This window comes from Pleurodeles waltl, chromosome 4_1, assembly GCF_031143425.1.
Source record: "Pleurodeles waltl isolate 20211129_DDA chromosome 4_1, aPleWal1.hap1.20221129, whole genome shotgun sequence".
Taxonomy (NCBI): domain Eukaryota; kingdom Metazoa; phylum Chordata; class Amphibia; order Caudata; family Salamandridae; genus Pleurodeles; species Pleurodeles waltl.
The window spans coordinates 270,450,666-270,470,868 of record NC_090442.1 but is presented as its reverse complement, the minus strand read 5'-3'; the positions used below and the strand labels follow the sequence as shown (position 1 = coordinate 270,470,868).

Below are 20,203 nucleotides of genomic sequence, written 5' to 3'. Positions count from 1 at the left end.
GCTGGTCGAGCTCAGTTGAACCAGCACATGATTTGTGGTTTAAAAAAGCATAACTTAGGGCTTGAAAACTGGACTCCTGTGATAGTGTCTCATCTGTTAAGTCTTACTGGAAGACGGTTTTTATAACGGATCAGGATTCTGAGCGAAACAGTATCTCGGACAACACACAATGAACAGGGAGACGGCCAGCCGGTGGAAAGACGGGTGAGGTGCATGTGGGCTTCGGGTCTGATTGATTCCATCAGGCCCCAGGGACCGCCAAGTAAGGGCTTTCAGCTGCGCTGAGGGCCGCGGCCAGCCCCCCGCATCCCCTGCTTCCTCCGCCGCTTTCATTGGCGGCTGATATCGGAGCTCATCACATCCCCTTCCTGTGGCGGTGGGCGAGAGCTGTCCCGCCGGGACCTCGGTCACTGCACTCCCCTCACCCTGACCGCAGTCGGGTCCAGGAGCCACCGAGCGGTGACAGCGCGAGGGAAGATGTCCTCCGCGCGCGCCCCCACCCCGGGCCAGGCCCACAAGACAAAGAAGGACGAGTCCTCCTTCCTGGGCAAGCTGGGCGGGACCCTGGCGAGGAAGAAGAAGGCGAAGGAGGGTGAGTAACAGCTGAGCGGACGCCTGCGGGCTGCCAGCTGGAATCACAGCGGGCTCCGCGGGCACCACCGCCCTCCCGCCGTCTCCGTGCTGCTTCTTACTACTGGAGACAGTTATCACACTTTCTGTGCAATATATTTTACTAGCGTTTAATTGAAAATTATAGGCTGAGGGAGTTTCAGAATTCACTTTCTTTGGTTGGACGGTGCATGTTTTCAGGAATCCGAGCACGTGCTTTTTCTGCTCGTCTTTATTTTGTCCAGGGGTTAAGTGACCCGGACAACTTGCTTCTAGTGTTATGCGCCGACCAATAGTCATTTTTCTGCACAGCGAGCATACAGCCAAGGGCGTTGCCATTAAAATGGACACATCAGATAATAACGCCATCATTAGTAATTGTACATTTATACCGTTTTCACTATCGAGATTGCCAAATACTGATACTTTTCAAATTAGGCACGTTAAATTGAGCAACACAAAGCTACCGTATATCTCTGTATCTTTATTATTAATATTCTAGCTAATTAAGTAATTATTAAAATCGATTGCTATTAATAGCAATAATAATACATTAATACACCTCATTCTTCAACTATCAGCTTTAGTGGAGATTTCTAGTTCATTTATGTGCAGTACTTTAATGTCCATGACATTTGTGATTGAAATCTTTATCTTTAAATTTGCAACCCAGTCAGACGATTAGGCTTAATGCAACTTTGCTTCAGATTATGCTATTGCAGCCACTAGAAGGACTGCATTTCACAAGTTTGCTTTTCAACAAAATCTTGATTCTGTGACTTCAAACAAGTAAGAGTTCCGTAGTTCAAATGCAGCTCACACCAATCCGATTCATATCACGCGTATTGAATAGTTTTAAGAGAGGGTGCTTCATTTTAAACAGCTTTATTACGCCTCAACACCAAATCCATGAAATTCCATATCGTTAATAGAAGATTATTATTTTTTCTACTCTACTCGTGCTTTTTCCTACCTGCAGTGCTGCATTTCTGCTTGTGGCCTATAAATCAGTGCTGCCTGGGAGGTTTCTGCAGGCTCTCTTTGGAAGTGGGTGTTGTTAACGCGACAAACAATCGCATGCCGCTGATGAAGGCCTTTCTGGCTCGATGCCGGGCGGGGGTATTCAGGAAATGCAGTAGTCGCTATATTTGGACTGTAGCGTCATCCGAAGAATCTTGTTCAGTTGTTTTTTGAGTTTTAAATGTTAACTGAATGGATTAACTGTTTATTTACCCAAACAAACCAGACTGAGCCAAACGCTCCCAACAGGTCTTATTAGATGGAACTTCTCTTTCACCCTACACAGAAACTATGCAGCCTTTCTGTCATTCTCTTCATTTACACGACAATGTTCCAATTGTTACTTCATTTGGGACAACTAAAGGACTACAACTCCCAGAAGTCATTTAGGTTGCTAAAAGGAAACACGAGACCATTGCATCCTTGTTTAAATGGAGTCACATGGTCATCTTATTTTTAGGTACATCCCTCTGACCCTATACTTGTCCGTGAGGTGCCTCTTGTTTCAGACACATCTGCTATTGTGTTTTTCTTTCAGACACCACACATCTCTTATTTAAGCCCATCTATCTGCATGGGCTTTTCTTCCTCTGACTCCACACACCTCCATGCTACAGAGCACTTCTCTTTGACTTTTAAGCCACATTTTAATGACCTTTCTGAATGGACACTCGTGAAATATTGCAACATTTCAGCGTCTTTTGAGCAAGTGTGGTCACTTCTCCAGGACATTATAAAATATAAGACAAATCAGAGTATTTTATAGTGCGGTATTCTAAAGGTATTTGCTAAAAAGCTCAAAGTTCATATAATCTGATCTCACAGGTTTGTGCCTTGTCCACCAGAGTAATCCCTCAAGTTTCATAGCTCTGCCACCTGAGCTAGTAAAATCTATCTTTTCACGTGCATCGCTATAACATGCTCATATAGTATACAAATACGTTGTGCTGCACTGATCATAACAGCTCAGGCCTCAAACAATATAGTTATATATAATTTTAGCTGAGTTGTTTGGCTCCTTACAACAACTCTCAAGGGTCCAGATTGGACTATCTGGCAGTGACCGGTCTGTGTGTGAGCCAGTTTTGTGGCTGTTTGTGGGCTTATGTGTTATGAACATCTTAATAAAATGATTAGGTGGCTGTAGTAGACAGCATTGTGCATGTTACAGTACCTAGTACTTTACTTAGTGCATAGAGTCTCACGGGATGAGTATTTACTATGGTACATTAGGAGCTGCATTACGTCATATTGTGTATGTTGTGGTAGGAGGTGCAGTTTTAATTTTACATTCACTGCCACTCGCCCCCCCCCCCCCCGCCCATGCTGGCTGCACTCATACCTTCTCCAGCTCCCCCACTCACTAACTCTGTCCTCTTGTTATGCAATTGATGAAAGCACCAATGAATCTTACGTAAAGTGCTGCAGCAGCTAAGTGGATGGGTTGGGATAGTGGTCCGCGGTCTCTTCTCTGAGCAGCATGAACTTTGAGAAAGTATGAGGGGAGAAGTGCTGAGTGCCTGCTAGGGTCTGTCATGCAGTCTTGTATGAAGGATACATATTGTTTAATGCACATTCTCTTGCTTTCATAGACAGTGTTTAAAAGATTTGAAGGAACATGGTCTTGAGCTCTAAGTTGAACAGAAACATTTCCCACCTCTTAATTATTTTCTCACCCTCACTAATGTGTTTACCTCTACAATGCATGCCCTAAGAAATCAGTATCCAAACCCCAAAGAGTCCAGAACCATCATACTAGTCTCCTGTTCAGTCTGAAACAACATGACTGCACCCCGCTCGCGCTGAAGAACCCCCTCTGGCTCTCTATAAAGGACAGAGGAAATTCAGAATCATCATCCTTGTCCTCAATCATCCATGGCCAGTCTCTGAATAACCTGAAATCTAATGTCTTCCAATCTCAATGAATATCAATAAAGAGGGACAGGGAGATTCATGGTCCAGGGTACTTTCTCCCAACAGACTACTGACAACACGCAGAGTACACTGTTCTAAAAGGGCACATAGGGAACCCGGAGGTTTAGGAGCAAGAGCCCTCACACACGCATTAGGATGTCATGCTTCATCATCGGGAGATGCTCCTCGTCAGACCGGCGCTGCAATAACTGACGGGCTCCCCAAAGAGGGGGCTCTTTGCCGGAAATCTTTTGTGCAGGTTGCCAAGAGAGAAATATCTAGGCAGACTCGCATCAGACAGGAGAGGACATTTTTTTAAATTGGTTCTAAACCCCAACATCCAAGTAATTTACTAGCGAAAACCGAGGGCTTAGACCAAGATTAAAAACAACGTGAAAGTGAAAATGTGAGGGATAATGCTCAACCGCTTTCTATAAATGAGTCAGGGCAAGGGAACTATCACTAGGTCTCTAGACATGGGACGACATGTTTCGCGTCAGGTGGTCCGAAAGGATCCAATGACGCTTCATCAGGACCAACAAAAACAGAAAAAACTTCTCCTGGAATATTTGAAAAATAGACCCAGTAAGGACTGTGAAAGGACAAAAGAGAGTGAGGTTACCACTCCAATCACTTACATTGAAGTCTATTGTCCGTCCGGTCAACTAAACATAAGGTCGCCCATCCCAGATTTTAGGACAAGGCTCCCTGGGAAGAAAAAGGCCTAGGACTGTTGCTGTAATTATCCAGCGGTCCGTCCTTCTCGCACCTACCCCAGCCACTCTTCCTGCATTTCCAATCTCAATGTACTGTTAATCCCTTGAAAATTGGGAGTAATGACCTTTTATGTGCTAGTTAATCCCAGTGGTGCTCTCTTAGTCTGTCCATACACTGGGAAATTCAGATTAATTCAGGAGATTTCTTCAAGCGGGCTCCGGCTATTTCTCTTACTTGAATGCATCTGACCTTCTTTTGTCAGACCTGTTCATTGCGTTCTCAAAAATAGATTCCCAAAATCAGTCTGCTCATGCTGGAGACTTCTAACCAAGGCCTTACCATCCTTCCATCAACAAACGTGGTTGATAGATTGCCTCAGCTTGCAATATCACTCAGATGTTCAATTCCCTAGGACTCCCCTTTCTGTCTTCTCTGCATATGATACACGCAACTCTGAATCTATCGCAATGTATTTTTGCAGTGCTTCACAAAAAACACTATAAAGTGCAAAGAGGTCAACTAAAAAAAACACTGATGCCAACCAAATGAAACGGTTGTTGAGGAGCACTTTGTAGTTGATGATGTCAAAGTGCAACAGAGATATTTAAGCCAAAATGCAGAGTATGCGTCAGTCCCGGACATTGAGTATTTCTTTTCGTAATATTAAGCAGTATTAAACTGGGCCCCTGAGGGGTCTAAAAGGATTTGAAAATCAGACAAGGCTATTTGATTCTAGACGCTCTGAAAGTGGAGTTCTGTTCCCAGTACTTTTGTAATAGAGGATAAGTCTGAGAGAGGTTGGTAGTTTAAAAGATTGTCTAGTTTACCAAAGTTTTCTTCATAATGATGTTTGTTAGATCTGACAGCCCTTAGGAAAGTCCTTCCTAAAACCTTTTGCCTGTTCACCTGTTTATATTTTTGTTGGCCTTAGGACTCTGTGCACTTTACCACTGCTGACCAGTGCGAAAGTGCTTGTGCTCCCTACCCTAAACATGGTAAAACTGGCTTACACCAGGCACATTTCATTTACTTATTACTTTAATACCATATTTCACCCTAGGATAGGCCCTGTCCCTATAGGGCATAGTGCAGTATATTTAAAAAGTTCGACATGTACTTTTAAGTTTTACATGCCCGAGTAATGAAAACTCCTACATTTATTTTTGTTTACTGCAAGGCATATCACTCACATTAGATAACATTGGGTTGAATTAATAATTTAAATAAATGATAACTTTTGATTGTGTGCATGTTAGACCTGACACGTGGAGATAGTGGTCCCCCAAATATGTTTGCTTTTTAAGGGGGCTTTTTCTGATCCAGAGTGGCCATGGGGCCCAGGGCACTCTTCCACTGTAAGTACAGAGTGAGAATGTGCACGCACCCTCCCTACATAAGTTAGGATGGGGCACCTACCAGTAGGTGCACACTTGCCCACTGATGTTTTCATGTATATTTTGAGCCTGGCATGGCTTGCCTATATGTGTACTGTTAGAAATGGGGTGTCTAGTTGGCAGTGGTTTGCACCCTATCCAAGTAGGGACCCTCACTCTAGTCCGGGTAAGGGAGACTCTCAGCTAAGATAACCCCTGCTCATCCCCTTAGTAGCTTGCCACAAGCAGTCCGGCTTATCTCAGAGGCAATGTGTAAAGTATGAGCACACACACACAGTAACACAATGAAAACACCACAACAGTACTCCACACCAGTTCAGAAAAATTGCCAATATTTATCTGACTAAAACAAGACCAAAAAGACAAAAATCCAACATACACCAATAATGATATCCCCTTTTAAAGGTTTAAATGAATCCTAATCCATAGGAATCAATGGTTGTATCCTTTTAACACACATTAACTTGAATGCGTCAAAAACAAAGTCTATGTGGGTCACAGGGGAGGTGAGGTGCTGGAAAAGCAAAGCGATGTGTCGGTCCCTTACTGCTTAGGAGAGGCGATGCGTCAGTTAATTGCTGGCAGGGGAGGTGATGCGTTGTTCTCTTCTTGCAGGAGAGACTGTGCATCGGTTTCTGGTCATGCAGCCTCAGTTCCTTACTGTGGTGCGGGGTCGATGAGAAAGTGACGCTCGGGGACAATGCGTGGAAAATCCAGACATGCTGCGTTGAACCCACAGGTGATGCATCGATTCTTCCACTGCATGACAGGCGCTGCGTCTATTTTCAGCCACGGTGCGCTGATGTGTGGATTTTCTTTTCCAGGACAATAGTTTCCACTTCCAAGGGCCCAGGGATTGGATTTGGCACCACTTGGTAGGTCAGGACTCTCAGCAGAAGAGTCCAGGCACTGATAGATGAAGTCTTTGATGTCCCTGAGACTTCTTAACAGGAGGCAAGCCTAGTTCAAGCTCTTGGGGAACCTTGGAAAGCAGGACGTAGAAAGCAAAGTCCAGCCCTCTCACTCCCAGGAAAGAAGCAGCAGGACAGCACAAGAAAGCAACAGGAAGAATGGCAGCCCCTCCTTCAGCATCCAGCTATTCTCCCTGGCAGAATGTCCTAAGTCCAGAAGTGTTCTAAAGTTGTGGTCTCGGAGATCCAATACTTGTACTCATTTCTGCCTACTTCAAAGGAAAGTCTTAATAGTGCACAAGACCCTACCTTTTCTGCCCAGGCTCTAGACACACCCAAGGGAGTTGGAGACTGCTGTGTGTGAGGACAAGCACAGCCCTATTCAGGTGCAAGTGTCAGCTCCTCCCACCCCTCTAGCACAGGAAAACTCAAGATATGCAGGACAAACCTGAGCTCTCTTTGTGTGACTGTCTAGAGTGAATTCACAAACAGCCCAACTGTCATCCTGACCCAGACGTGTATTCCAGCAGACACAGAGGCACAGAATGGTTAAGCAAGAAAATGTCCACTTTCTAAAAGTGGCATTTTCAAACTCACAATCTAAGAATCAACTTAACCAAAAGAGGTATTTTTAAATTGTGAGTTTAGAGACCCCAAACTCCAAGTCTCTATCTGCTCCCAATGGGAAATTACCCTGAAAACTATTTCAAGCAATCTCCATGGTAACCTATCGGAGAGATAGGCCTTGCAATAGTGAAAACTGACTTTAGCAGTATTTCCCTATCAGGATATGTAAAACACACCAGTAAATGTCCTACATTTTAAATACTCTGCACCCTGCCCATGGAGCTGTCCAGGGCTACCTTAGGGGTGACTTACATGTAATAAAAGGAAATGTTTAGGCCTGGCAAGTGGGTGCACTTGCCAGGTCGAAATGGCAGTTTAAAACTACACACACTGGCACTGCAGTGGCTACTCCTGTGGGTGGTACAATAAATGCTGTAGGCCTCCTAGTTGCATTTGGTTTACAGACTCTGGGCACACACGGGGCACTATACTAGGGACTTATTAGCAAATCGAAAATGCCAATCACCAATACAATTTAGACAGGGAACACTTGCACTTTAGGACTGGGCGGCAGTGGTAAAGTGCCCAGAGTCCTAAAGCCAACAAAAACAGGTCAGAAAAAATTGAGAGGAGAAATAAGGCAAAAGGTTTGGGGATAACCCTGCAAAAAGGGCCATTTCCAACATGCATACTTTCACATTGGCGTTTTGATGTATAGATTGAGCCTAGCATGTCCTACCGGTATGCGCACATTAGTGTTTTTATGTATGTACTGAGCTTGGCATGGCTTGCCAGCATTTCCACCCATGCACATTGGTGTTTTCATATCTATACCAAGCCTGGCACAACTTGCCAGTATGTGCACACTTTTACATTAAGGTTTCTATATATGTACAGAGCCTGACCCCCCCCCCCCAGGCCTGTATGGGCGCACTTGCACTCTTGGGGTGTTTGCAAAGCTTGTGTTGACCCTGCTCCTGCAGGTTTGTGCATGCACCAGGGCATGTGTCCATGGAGTGAAAAATACCCAGGTGTGTTTTTACTGCCATTGAGAGCTGCTCTGCCATTTGTAATTAATCCTAGCTGCATGCTGGAAAGTGGGTTATTGGTAGTGGTAAGTTTGAACCTACCACTGGCAATAAGGCCACTAACCAAATATAGGTTCAGCAAAGGTTTCAGTAAATTAGCCCCTTGCTCAACCCTTGGTAGCTGTAACCGAGCAGGCAGGCCTAACGTAGGAGACAAGTGTGTAAAGCATTACAAAAACCAATACAGTAAATAAGTGAGACACAACACGCAATAAAAATCCCACAATTTATAAAAATAGGTTACATTTTTATGAGTAAACAGACACCAACATGACAACAATCCAGCGTGGGTAACCGGAGATAGGAATGTTTAACGAATAAACACTTCCTAGTGCTTAGAAACTCAAAGTGCCAACTTTACCAAAATTCTCCAAACCTCAGGAGGTATTTGCTGAAGTCCTCCTTGAAGGCACAAAGGGTCCAAAATACAAATCTACGGGTCTGGAATCTCCTGGTTGGTCCTTGGAAAGTTGGACCATGATTCCCACAGTGCACCTGGCCAAATCCTTAAAAGTCCACTGGGTGCACTCCTGGCTGGGGACTCAAGGTGGAGATGACGCTGGTGAAGCTCTGTTAGCATGTAGCTACAGGGAGTCCACTCCTAAGTCCTTCTTGAAGCAAGGCACCATCCCTAGTTTGTGCAGCAGACGCAGTTAACTCCGAAGTGAAGGCCAAGGGTGCAGATCCAGATTCCGGCAGGGCAGTGCTTCTTCCTCTTGTAGTTTCAGGTAGCAGCTCTGAGAAGCTAAGCACATCTCACATGTTTATTCCTAGCACCTGGGCATCAGAAAGGGGGCACCCCTGACCAATAGAATGCAGGGTGACTCCCAGATACATGACCACGTCCTCCAAAGTGTGGCATATTCCTGCTCCAGGAAACAGTATTCTTCCAAAATCCATGATGGCTAAAATTTCAGAAGAGCAGTCAGAGCTGACTAAACCAACCCCCAGTGTGGCTCATTTTCATAGCTCTCCTTCTCCTAACATCTGCAAACTCCTTCCTTAACCCGGTACCTGACTGAGGGATCCAGAAGGTAATCTGGCATTCTCTGCCTGTCCTGCTCTCCTTTGAGACTTGATTTTTTTTATTACCCCCCCCGCCTGCTTTGGCATCCCTGTGTAGCTGCAGAGCTGCCCTTCACCAGATAGCCTCTACTCTGAATCCCACTTATCACCTAATCAAAGCAGCTCTGCTAATCCTGTTGGTACTGACCAATCAGAGGGACCTTCAGAAGGCTGGATTTTTTTTTTATCTTATAGAAAGAAAAGCCTTATAACTCATTTTCTGTACAAGTTTTAATACATTCACCAAAGTCAAACTGATGGAGTTATCTAAACAAATCTTTTAAGTCCTTGAATGATTTTTCTATGCTTCCTTGCCTTACTATAGTTACAATATTGCAATGATAGCCCATGGAGCCCAGTAACTGAAACAGGCGGAAATGAAATGATGATTTATTTTCCTCACCAGGGTTTATGAAACATCTTTTATAAGGCCCCCGCTTATAGTTACATGACCCCCCGCCCCTGGGACACCTAAGGTCACCATGGGGGTATCTAGTATGTAAAAATAAGGTAGATCATCACATTTAAAGTCCCCATAGCACCAAAGTCGAAGGCCGGACACCATTCCCGTTTAAATGCAGTCTGCAGAGTCAGGCTGCATTTAAAAATGACAGAAACCCTCCAGCAGTGCCCACATGCAAAGGGCAGCAATTCCACTGGGCCTCTACTTTCATGTCCTATTATGTACTTGGGCCTGCTAGGTAGTTGCCAGCCCCTTCCCATATTATTTACTCAGGACTTATAGGGGCTGTCATGGAAATGATATACATTTTACTTTTAAAGACAGGCTGCAAGGCAGGCCTGCATTTAAAAGGACAGAAAGCACTCACCAGTGCACACATGCAAGCGCAGAAATTCTGCTGGGCATCTAATCTCCATGCCCTATTTTATATTAGGGGCTTATAGGCAGATTGTACTTCCTTGCCCTACTATATACTAGGGACTTAAAGGGTCTGTCAGACCCATTGGACGGGTAACCAAGTACCTAGTGCACACTACTTCATGTGTGCGTTTTAACACAGCACTGGCCTGGGTCTGGCTAACAAAGCCTGGTGCACAGTCTGAGTCCGTTACCATCAGGTCCAGTTAGCAACAAAAAAATGCGGGTAAACAAGGCCAAAATATGACTTTGCAACACTGGATTGCAGTGGAGCAGCCTCATCATGTTTACTATCATTATATTCCCAATAACAAATCCTTTACAACGGCAAAGGGAGTTTTGATGCCAGTGTGGGATTTATTGAAAACTGCACACAGAGAGCATCTTGGAGATGCCCCCTGTATGTTAGCCCAACTGCTAGTGCAAGGCTGACTGGTCTGTGCCATACTGCCCCTTCCAGATGAGTTTCTGACCACATGGGGTGAGTGCCTTTCTGCACTCTGTGGTCAGAAACAAAGCCTGTCCTGGGTGGAGGTGCTTCACACCTCCCTCTGCAGGAACTGTAACACCTGGCGGTGAGCCTCAAAGGCTCAAGCCTGGTGTTACAGTGCCCCAGGGCACTCCAGCTAGTGAAGAAGCCCATCCCCCTTCTTCCCTCAGACAAGCCCCCACTTTTGGCGGCAAGTCCGGAGTGATAATGAGAAAAACAAGGAGGAGTCACCCCTCCAGCCAGGACCACCCCTAAGGTGTCCAGAGCTGAAGTGACCCCCCCCCCCCCCCTTGAGAAATCCTCCATCTTGCTTTGAAGGATAAGGACCAATCTGGATAGGGAGTGGGCACAAGGAGGGTGTAGCCACCCTCAGGAACAGTAGCCATTGGCTTCTACTCTCTGACCCTAACAAACCCCTAAATTTAGTATTGAGGGGCGACCCTGAATCCAGCTCTTCAGATTCCTGCTGAGCTGAAAACCAAGCAGAGAAGAGAGGGAGACACCAACTGACTCGGCCCCAGCCCTACTGGCTGATCTCCTGCTTCAGAAAGCTTCAAGAAAAGAAGCAACCCATTCTGCAGGACCAGCGACCCAGCCTCCAGAGACTCCCTGCATCACTGAGGACCAAGAAAGTCCAGTGGACAGCATACCTGTCCAGAAAGAAGACCAAGAAACCATCTTTAAAGGGTCTCCCACCTCACTCCAGAAGCGTGAGTCCAACTACTTTGCACCCGACGCCCCCCGGCTCGTGTCCAGAGAAACCAACTAGCCAGAGAGGATCCCCAGGCGACTCCGACGATGTGTCTATCCTTGGCAGACCTCTCTACAACCCCACAACAACGCCTGCTGAGAGAATTCCAAGGAGCCCCCTGACCGCGACGAAGATATCCGTCGCCTGGAGAAGAACTGCACCCGCAGCCCCCAGGCCCGAGAGAAAATTACCACTGGTGCAGCAACGACAAGCAGGCGTCCCTCACCCTTGCCCAGTCGGTGGCTTGTCTTAGAGGCCTGCCTGTGCCCTGCCTGCAGCACCTAAGTGACCCTCGAGTCCTGCCATAGAGTTCTATTGAGAACCCGACACCCTGTTTGCACACTGCACCCGGCCTCCCCCCTGCCGCTGAGGGTGTGGATGTTGTGCCTACTTGGGCCCCCTCCAGTACTTCTCCAAACCCCCCTGGTCTTCCCTCCGACAATGCGGGTACTTAACTGCAAGCAGACCAGAACCAGAGTGCCCCCTGTCTCCAAAGGCCAATAGGGCGGGCCGAGTCAGTTAGTGTCTCCTCTTCTCTGCGGGGTAGCCAATGGCTACTCTCCCAGAGGGTGACTACACCCTCCTTGTGCGCACTCCCTCTGGCGAGTGGGGCACATCCCTATCCCTATTGGTCCTAATCCGCTAAAGCAAGATGGAGGATTTCTCAACCAGGGCGTCACTTCAGCTCTGAACACTTAGTGTGGTCCTGCCTGGGGAACTGACTCCTCCTTGTTTTTCTCATTATTCCTCCCGACTTGCCGCAAAAAGTGGGGGCTTGTCTGGGGGGATGGAAATCTCCACTAGCTGGAGTGCCCTGGGGCACTATAACACCAGGCTTGAGCCTTTGAAGCTCACCGCCAGGTGTTACAGTTCCTGCAGGGGAAGATATGAAGCACCTCCACCCAGGACAGGCTTTGTTTCTGACCACAGAGTGCACAAAGGCACTCACCCCATGTGGTCAGAAACTCGTCTGGAAGTGGCAGGCTGGCACAGACCGGTCAGCCTTGCACTAGCAGTTGGGCTACCATACAGGGAGCCTCTCTAAGATGCTCTCTTTGTGCATTTTTCAATAAATCTCACACTGGCATCAGTGTGGGTTTATTGTGCTGCGAAGTTTGATACCATACTTCCCAGTATTCAGTGTAGCCATTATGGTGCTGTTAAGTTCATAATGACAAACTCCCAGACCATATACTCAGTATGGCTACCCCCCACTTACAATGCCTAAGAATTGAATTAGACACTTTAGGGGCATAGTGCTTGTAGGAAGTTGGCTCTGTATGTGCTATTTCAAAGTAAGGAATAGCATGCACAGAGTCCAAGGGTTCCCCTTAGAGGTAAAGTAGTGGTAAAAATAGATAATACTAATGCTCTATTTTGTGGTAGTGTGGTCGAGCAGTAGGCTTATCCAAGGAGTAGTGTTAAGCATTTGTTGTACATACACATAGACAATAAATGAGGTACACACACTCAGAGACAAATCCAGCCAATAGGTTTTGTATAGAAAAATATCTTTTCTTAGTTTATTTTAAGAACCACAGGTTCAAATTCTACATGTAATATCTCCTTCGAAAGGTATTGCAGGTAAGTACTTTAGGAACTTCAAATCATAAAAATTGCATGTATACTTTTCAAGTTATTGACAAATAGCTGTTTTAAAAGTGGACACAGTGCAATTTTCACAGTTCCTGGGGGAGGTAAGTTTTTGTTAGTTTTACCAGGTAAGTAAGACACTTACAGGGCTTAGTTCTTGGTCCAAGGTAGCCCACCGTTGGGGGTTCAGAGCAACCCCAAAGTCACCACACCAGCAGCTCAGGGCCGGTCCGGTGCAGAGTTCAAAGTGGTGCCCAAAACACATAGGCTAGAATGGAGAGAAGGGGGTGCCCCGGTTCCGGTCTGCTTGCAGGTAAGTACCCGCGTCTTCGGAGGGCAGACCAGGGGGGTTTTGTAGGGCACCGGGGGGGACACAAGTCCACACAGACATTTCACCCTCAGCAGCGCGGGGGCGGCCGGGTGCAGTGTAGAAACAAGCGTCGGGTTTTCAATGTTAGTCTATGAGAGATCTCGGGATCTCTTCAGCGCTGCAGGCAGGCAAGGGGGGGATTCCTCGGGGAAACCTCCACTTGGGCGAGGGAGAGGGACTCCTGGGGGTCACTCCTCCAGTGAAAGTCCGGTCCCTCAGGTCCTGGGGGCTGCGGGTGCAGGGTCTCTCCCAGGCGTCGGGACTTTAGGTTCAAAGAGTCGCGGTCAGGGGAAACCTCGGGATTCCCTCTGCAGGCGGCGCTGTGGGGGCTCAGGGGGGACAGGTTTTGGTACTCACAGTATCAGAGTAGTCCTGGGGTCCCTCCTGAGGTGTTGGATCGCCACCAGCCGAGTCGGGGTCGCCGGGTGCAGTGTGGCAAGTCTCACGCTTCTTGCGGGGAGCTTGCAGGGTTCTTTAAAGCTGCTGGAAACAAAGTTGCAGCTTTTCTTGGAGCAGGTCCGCTGTCCTCGGGAGTTTCTTGTCTTTTCGAAGCAGGGGCAGTCCTCAGAGGATGTCGAGGTCGCTGGTCCCTTTGGAAGGCGTCGCTGGAGCAGGGTCTTTGGAAGGCAGGAGACAGGCCGGTGAGTTTCTGGAGCCAAGGCAGTTGTCGTCTTCTGGTCTTCCGCTGCAGGGGTTTTCAGCTGGGCAGTCCTTCTTCTTGTAGTTGCAGGAATCTAATTTTCTAGGGTTCAGGGTAGCCCTTAAATACTAGATTTAAGGGCGTGTTTAGGTCTGGGGGGTTAGTAGCCAATGGCTACTAGCCCTGAGGGTGGGTACACCCTCTTTGTGCCTCCTCCCAAGGGGAGGGGGTCACAATCCTAACCCTATTGGGGGAATCCTCCATCTGCAAGATGGAGGATTTCTAAAAGTCAGAGTCACCTCAGCTCAGGACACCTTAGGGGCTGTCCTGACTGGTCAGTGACTCCTCCTTGTTGCTTTCTTTGTTCCCTCCAGCCTTGCCGCCAAAAGTGGGGGCCGTGGCCGGAGGGGGCGGGCAACTCCACTAAGCTGGAGTGCCCTGCTGGGCTGTGACAAAGGGGTGAGCCTTTGAGGCTCACCGCCAGGTGTTACAGCTCCTGCCTGGGGGAGGTGTTAGCATCTCCACCCAGTGCAGGCTTTGTTACTGGCCTCAGAGTGACAAAGGCACTCTCCCCATGGGGCCAGCAACATGTCTCTAGTGTGGCAGGCTGCTGGAACTAGTCAGCCTACACAGACAGTCGGTTAAGTTTCAGGGGGCACCTCTAAGGTGCCCTCTGGGGTGTATTTTGCAATAAAATGTACACTGGCATCAGTGTGCATTTATTGTGCTGAGAAGTTTGATACCAAACTTCCCAGTTTTCAGTGTAGCCATTATGGTGCTGTGGAGTTCGTGTTTGACAAACTCCCAGACCATATACTCTTATGGCTACCCTGCACTTACAATGTCTAAGGTTTTGTTTAGACACTGTAGGGGTACCATGCTCATGCACTGGTACCCTCACCTATGGTATAGTGCACCCTGCCTTAGGGCTGTAAGGCCTGCTAGAGGGGTGTCTTACCTATACTGCATAGGCAGTGAGAGGCTGGCATGGCACCCTGAGGGGAGTGCCATGTCGACTTACTCGTTTTGTCCTCACTAGCACACACAAGCTGGCAAGCAGTGTGTCTGTGCTGAGTGAGAGGTCTCCAGGGTGGCATAAGACATGCTGCAGCCCTTAGAGACCTTCCTTGGCATCAGGGCCCTTGGTACTAGAAGTACCAGTTACAAGGGACTTATCTGGATGCCAGGGTCTGCCAATTGTGGATACAAAAGTACAGGTTAGGGAAAGAACACTGGTGCTGGGGCCTGGTTAGCAGGCCTCAGCACACTTTCAATTGTAAACATAGCATCAGCAAAGGCAAAAAGTCAGGGGGCAACCATGCCAAGGAGGCATTTCCTTACACAACCCCCCCCCCAAACGAAAGAGGATGAGACTAACCTTTCCCAAGAGAGTCTTCATTTTCTAAGTGGAAGAACCTGGAAAGGCCATCTGCATTGGCATGGGCAGTCCCAGGTCTGTGTTCCACTATAAAGTCCATTCCCTGTAGGGAGATGGACCACCTCAACAGTTTAGGATTTTCACCTTTCATTTGCATCAGCCATTTGAGAGGTCTGTGGTCAGTTTGAACTAGGAAGTGAGTCCCAAAGAGGTATGGTCTCAGCTTCTTCAGGGACCAAACCACAGCAAAGGCCTCCCTCTCAATGGCACTCCAACGCTGCTCCCTGGGGAGTAACCTCCTGCTAATGAAAGCAACAGGCTGGTCAAGGCCATCATCATTTGTTTGGGACAAAACTGCCCCTATCCCATGTTCAGAGGCATCAGTCTGCACAATGAACTGCTTAGAATAATCTGGAGCTTTTAGAACTGGTGCTGAGCACATTGCCTGTTTCAGGGTGTCAAAGGCCTGTTGGCATTCCACAGTCCAGTTTACTTTCTTGGGCATTTTCTTGGAGGTGAGTTCAGTGAGGGCTGTCACAATGGATCCATATCCCTTCACAAACCTCCTGTAATACCCAGTCAAGCCAAGGAATGCCCTGACTTGAGTCTGGGTTTTTGGAGCTACCCAGTCCAGAATAGTCTGGATCTTGGGTTGGAGTGGCTGAACTTGGCCTCCACCTACAAGGTGGCCCAAGTAAACCACAGTTCCCTGCCCTATCTGGCATTTGGATGCCTTGATAGAGAGGCCTGCAGATTGCAGAGTCTTCAAAACCTTCTTCAGGTGGACCAGGTGATCCTGCCAGGTGGAGCTAAAGACAGCAATATCATCAAGATAAGCTGTGCTAAAGGACTCCAAGCCAGCAAGGACTTGATTCACCAACCTTTGGAAGGTGGCAGGGGCATTCTTTAAACCAAAGGGCATAACAGTAAACTGATAATGCCCATCAGGTGTGGAGAATGCTGTTTTCTCTTTTGCTCCAGGTGCCATTTTTATTTGCCAGTACCCTGCTGTCAAGTCAAAGGTACTTAAGAATTTGGCAGCACCTAATTTATCTATGAGCTCATCAGCTCTTGGAATTGGATGAGCATCTGTCTTGGTGACAGAATTGAGCCCTCTGTAGTCCACACAAAACCTCATCTCTTTCTTTCCATCTTTGGTGTGAGGTTTGGGGACTAAGACCACTGGGCTAGCCCAGGGGCTGTCAGAGCGCTCAATTACTCCCAACTCCAGCATCTTGTGGACTTCCACCTTGATGCTTTCCTTAACATGGTCAGACTGTCTAAAGATTTTGTTTTTGACAGGCATGCTGTCTCCTGTGTCCACATCATGGGTACACAGGTGTGTCTGACCAGGGGTTAAGGAGAAGAGTTCAGGAAACTGTTGTAGGACTCTCCTACAATCAGCTTGCTGTTGGCCAGAGAGGGTGTCTGAGTAGATCACTCCATCTACTGTGCCATCTTTTGGGTCTGATGACAGAAGATCAGGGAGAGGTTCACTCTCTGCCTCCTGATCCTCATCTGTTACCATCAACAGATTCACATCAGCCCTGTCATGGAAGAGCTTAAGGCGGTTCACATGGATCACCCTCTTGGGGCTCCTGCTTGTGCCCAGGTCCACCAGGTAGGTGACCTGACTCTTCCTTTCTAGCACTGGGTAAGGGCCACTCCATTTGTCCTGGAGTGCCCTGGGAGCCACAGGCTCCAGAACCCAGACTTTCTGCCCTGGTTGGAACTCAACCAGTGCAGCCTTTTGGTCATACCAAAACTTCTGGAGCTGTTGGCTGGCCTCAAGGTTTTTGGTTGCCTTTTCCATGTACTCTGCCATTCTAGAGCGAAGGCCAAGTACATAGTCCACTATGTCCTGTTTAGGCTCATGGAGAGGTCTCTCCCAGCCTTCTTTAACAAGGGCAAGTGGTCCCCTTACAGGATGACCAAACAGAAGTTCAAAGGGTGAGAATCCTACTCCCTTCTGTGGCACCTCTCTGTAAGCGAAAAGCAGACATGGCAAGAGGACATCCCATCTCCTTTTGAGTTTTTCTGGGAGCCCCATGATCATGCCTTTTAATGTCTTGTTGAATCTCTCAACCAAGCCATTAGTTTGTGGATGGTATGGTGTAGTGAATTTATAAGTCACTCCACACTCATTCCACATGTGTTTTAGGTATGCTGACATGAAGTTGGTACCTCTGTCAGACACCACCTCCTTAGGGAAACCCACTCTGGTAAAGATACCAATGAGGGCCTTGGCTACTGCAGGGGCAGTAGTCGACCTAAGGGGAATAGCTTCAGGATACCTGGTAGCATGATCCACTACTACCAGGATATACATATTTCCTGAGGCTGTGGGAGGTTCTAGTGGACCAACTATGTCCACACCCACTCTTTCAAAGGGAACCCCCACCACTGGAAGTGGAATGAGGGGGGCCTTTGGATGCCCACCTGTCTTACCACTGGCTTGACAGGTGGGGCAGGAGAGGCAAAACTCCTTAACCATGTTGGACATATTGGGCCAGTAGAAGTGGTTGACTAACCTCTCCCACGTCTTGGTTTGTCCCAAATGTCCAGCAAGGGGAATGTCATGGGCCAATGTTAGGATGAACTTCCTGAACAGCTGAGGCACTACCACTCTCCTAGTGGCACCAGGTTTGGGGTCTCTGGCCTCAGTGTACAGGAGTCCATCTTCCCAATAGACCCTATGCGTTCCATTTTTCTTGCCTTTGGACTCTTCAGCAGCTTGCTGCCTAAGGCCTTCAAGAGAGGGACAGGTTTCTTGTCCCTTACACAGCTCCTCCCTTGAGGGTCCCCCTGGGCCTAAGAGCTCAACCTGATAAGGTTCAAGCTCCAAAGGCTCAGTTCCCTCAGAGGGCAGAACTTCTTCCTGAGAAGAGAGGTTCCCTTTCTTTTGCTGTGTTGTAGTTGGTTTCCCAACTGACTTTCCTGTTCTCTTGGTAGGCTGGGCCCTTCTTCCAGACTCCAGCTCTACTTGTTCACCCTGTGCCTTGCACTGTGCTCTTGTTTTCACACACACCAGTTCAGGGATACCCAGCATTGCTGCATGGGTTTTTAGTTCAACCTCAGCCCATGCTGAGGACTCCAGGTCATTTCCAAGCAGACAGTCCACTGGGATATTTGAGGAGACCACCACCTGTTTCAGGCCATTGACCCCTCCCCATTCTAAAGTAACCATTGCCATGGGATGTACTTTTCTCTGATTGTCAGCGTTGGTGACTGTGTAAGTTTTTCCAGTCAGGTATTGGCCAGGGGAAACCAGTTTCTCTGTCACCATGGTGACACTGGCACCTGTATCCCTCAGGCCCTCTATTCTAGTCCCATTAATTAAGAGTTGCTGTCTGTATTTTTGCATGTTAGGCGGCCAGACAGCTAGTGTGGCTAAATCCACCCCACCCTCAGAAACTAGAGTAGCTTCAGTGTGGACCCTGATTTGCTCTGGGCACACTGTTGATCCCACTTGGAGACTAGCCATACCAGTGTTACCTGGATGGGAGTTTGGAGTGGAACCTTTCTTGGGACAGGCCTTGTCTCCAGTTTGGTGTCCATGCTGTTTACAGCTATGACACCAGGCCTTTTTGGGATCAAAGTTTTTACCCTTGTACCCATTGTTTTGTGAAGAGGCTCTGGGCCCACCCTCCTGTGCAGGTTTTTGGGGGCCTGTAGAAGACTCTTTACTATTTTTAGTTTTGGTTGTCTCATCATCCTTCCCCTGGGGAGTCTTTGTGACCCCTTTCTTTTGGTCACCCCCTGTTGAAGTCTTGGACACCCTTGTCTTGACCCAATGGTCCGCCTTCTTTCCCAATTCTTGGGGAGAAATTGGTCCTAGGTCTACCAGATGCTGATGCAGTTTATCATTGAAACAATTACTTAACAGGTGTTCTTTCACAAATAAATTGTACAGCCCATCATAATTACTTACACCACTGCCTTGAATCCAACCATCTAGTGTTTTCACTGAGTAGTCAACAAAGTCAACCCAGGTCTGGCTCGAGGATTTTTGAGCCCCCCTGAACCTAATCCTGTACTCCTCAGTGGAGAATCCAAAGCCCTCAATCAGGGTACCCTTCATGAGGTCATAAGATTCTGCATCTTGTCCAGAGAGTGTGAGGAGTCTATCCCTACACTTTCCTGTGAACATTTCCCAAAGGAGAGCACCCCAGTAAGATCTGTTCACTTTTCTGGTTACACAAGCCCTCTCAAAAGCTGTGAACCATTTGGTGATGTCATCACCATCTTCATATTTAGTTACAATCCCTTTGGGGATTTTCAACATGTCAGGAGAATCTCTGACCCTATTTATGTTGCTGCCACCATTGATGGGTCCTAGGCCCATCTCTTGTCTTTCCCTCTCTATGGCTAGGATCTGTCTTTCCAAAGCCAATCTTTTGGCCATCCTGGCTAACTGGATGTCCTCTTCACTGGGGCTATCCTCAGTGATTTCAGAGGTGTTGGTCTCTCCTGTGAGGGAACCAGCATCTCTGACTATTATTTTTGGAGTCAGGGTTTGAGGGACCCTGTTCTCCCTAGATAGGACTGGTAGGGGGGAATTTTCCTCCAAGTCACTATCCTCTTCCTCTGAGTTGCCACCCTCCGAGGGGTTGGCCTTTTCAAACTCTGCCAAAAGCTCCTGGAGCTGTATTTTGGTAGGTTTGGGGCCCATTGTTATTTTCTTTATTTTACAGAGTGACCTTAGCTCCCTCATCTTAAGATGGAGGTAAGGTGTGGTGTCGCGTTCCACCACAGTCACATCTGTGCTAGACATTTTGCTTCTAAAAGTTGGAATACTTTTTAAGAATCTACAACT

General features: G+C 47.6%; 1 protein-coding gene across 1 annotated transcript in view; it reads left to right on the top strand.

Moving 5' to 3' along the window:
* The first annotated feature begins 337 nt into the window (after window positions 1-337).
* Window positions 338-20,203, top strand: part of PARVB (parvin beta) — a 431,399-nt gene continuing 411,533 nt past the window's right edge. The window contains exon 1 of the mRNA XM_069228284.1: window positions 338-592. Within this exon, the coding sequence (XP_069084385.1) occupies window positions 478-592 (115 nt within the window). The 5' untranslated portion in view covers window positions 338-477. The remainder of the gene's footprint in view (window positions 593-20,203) is intronic.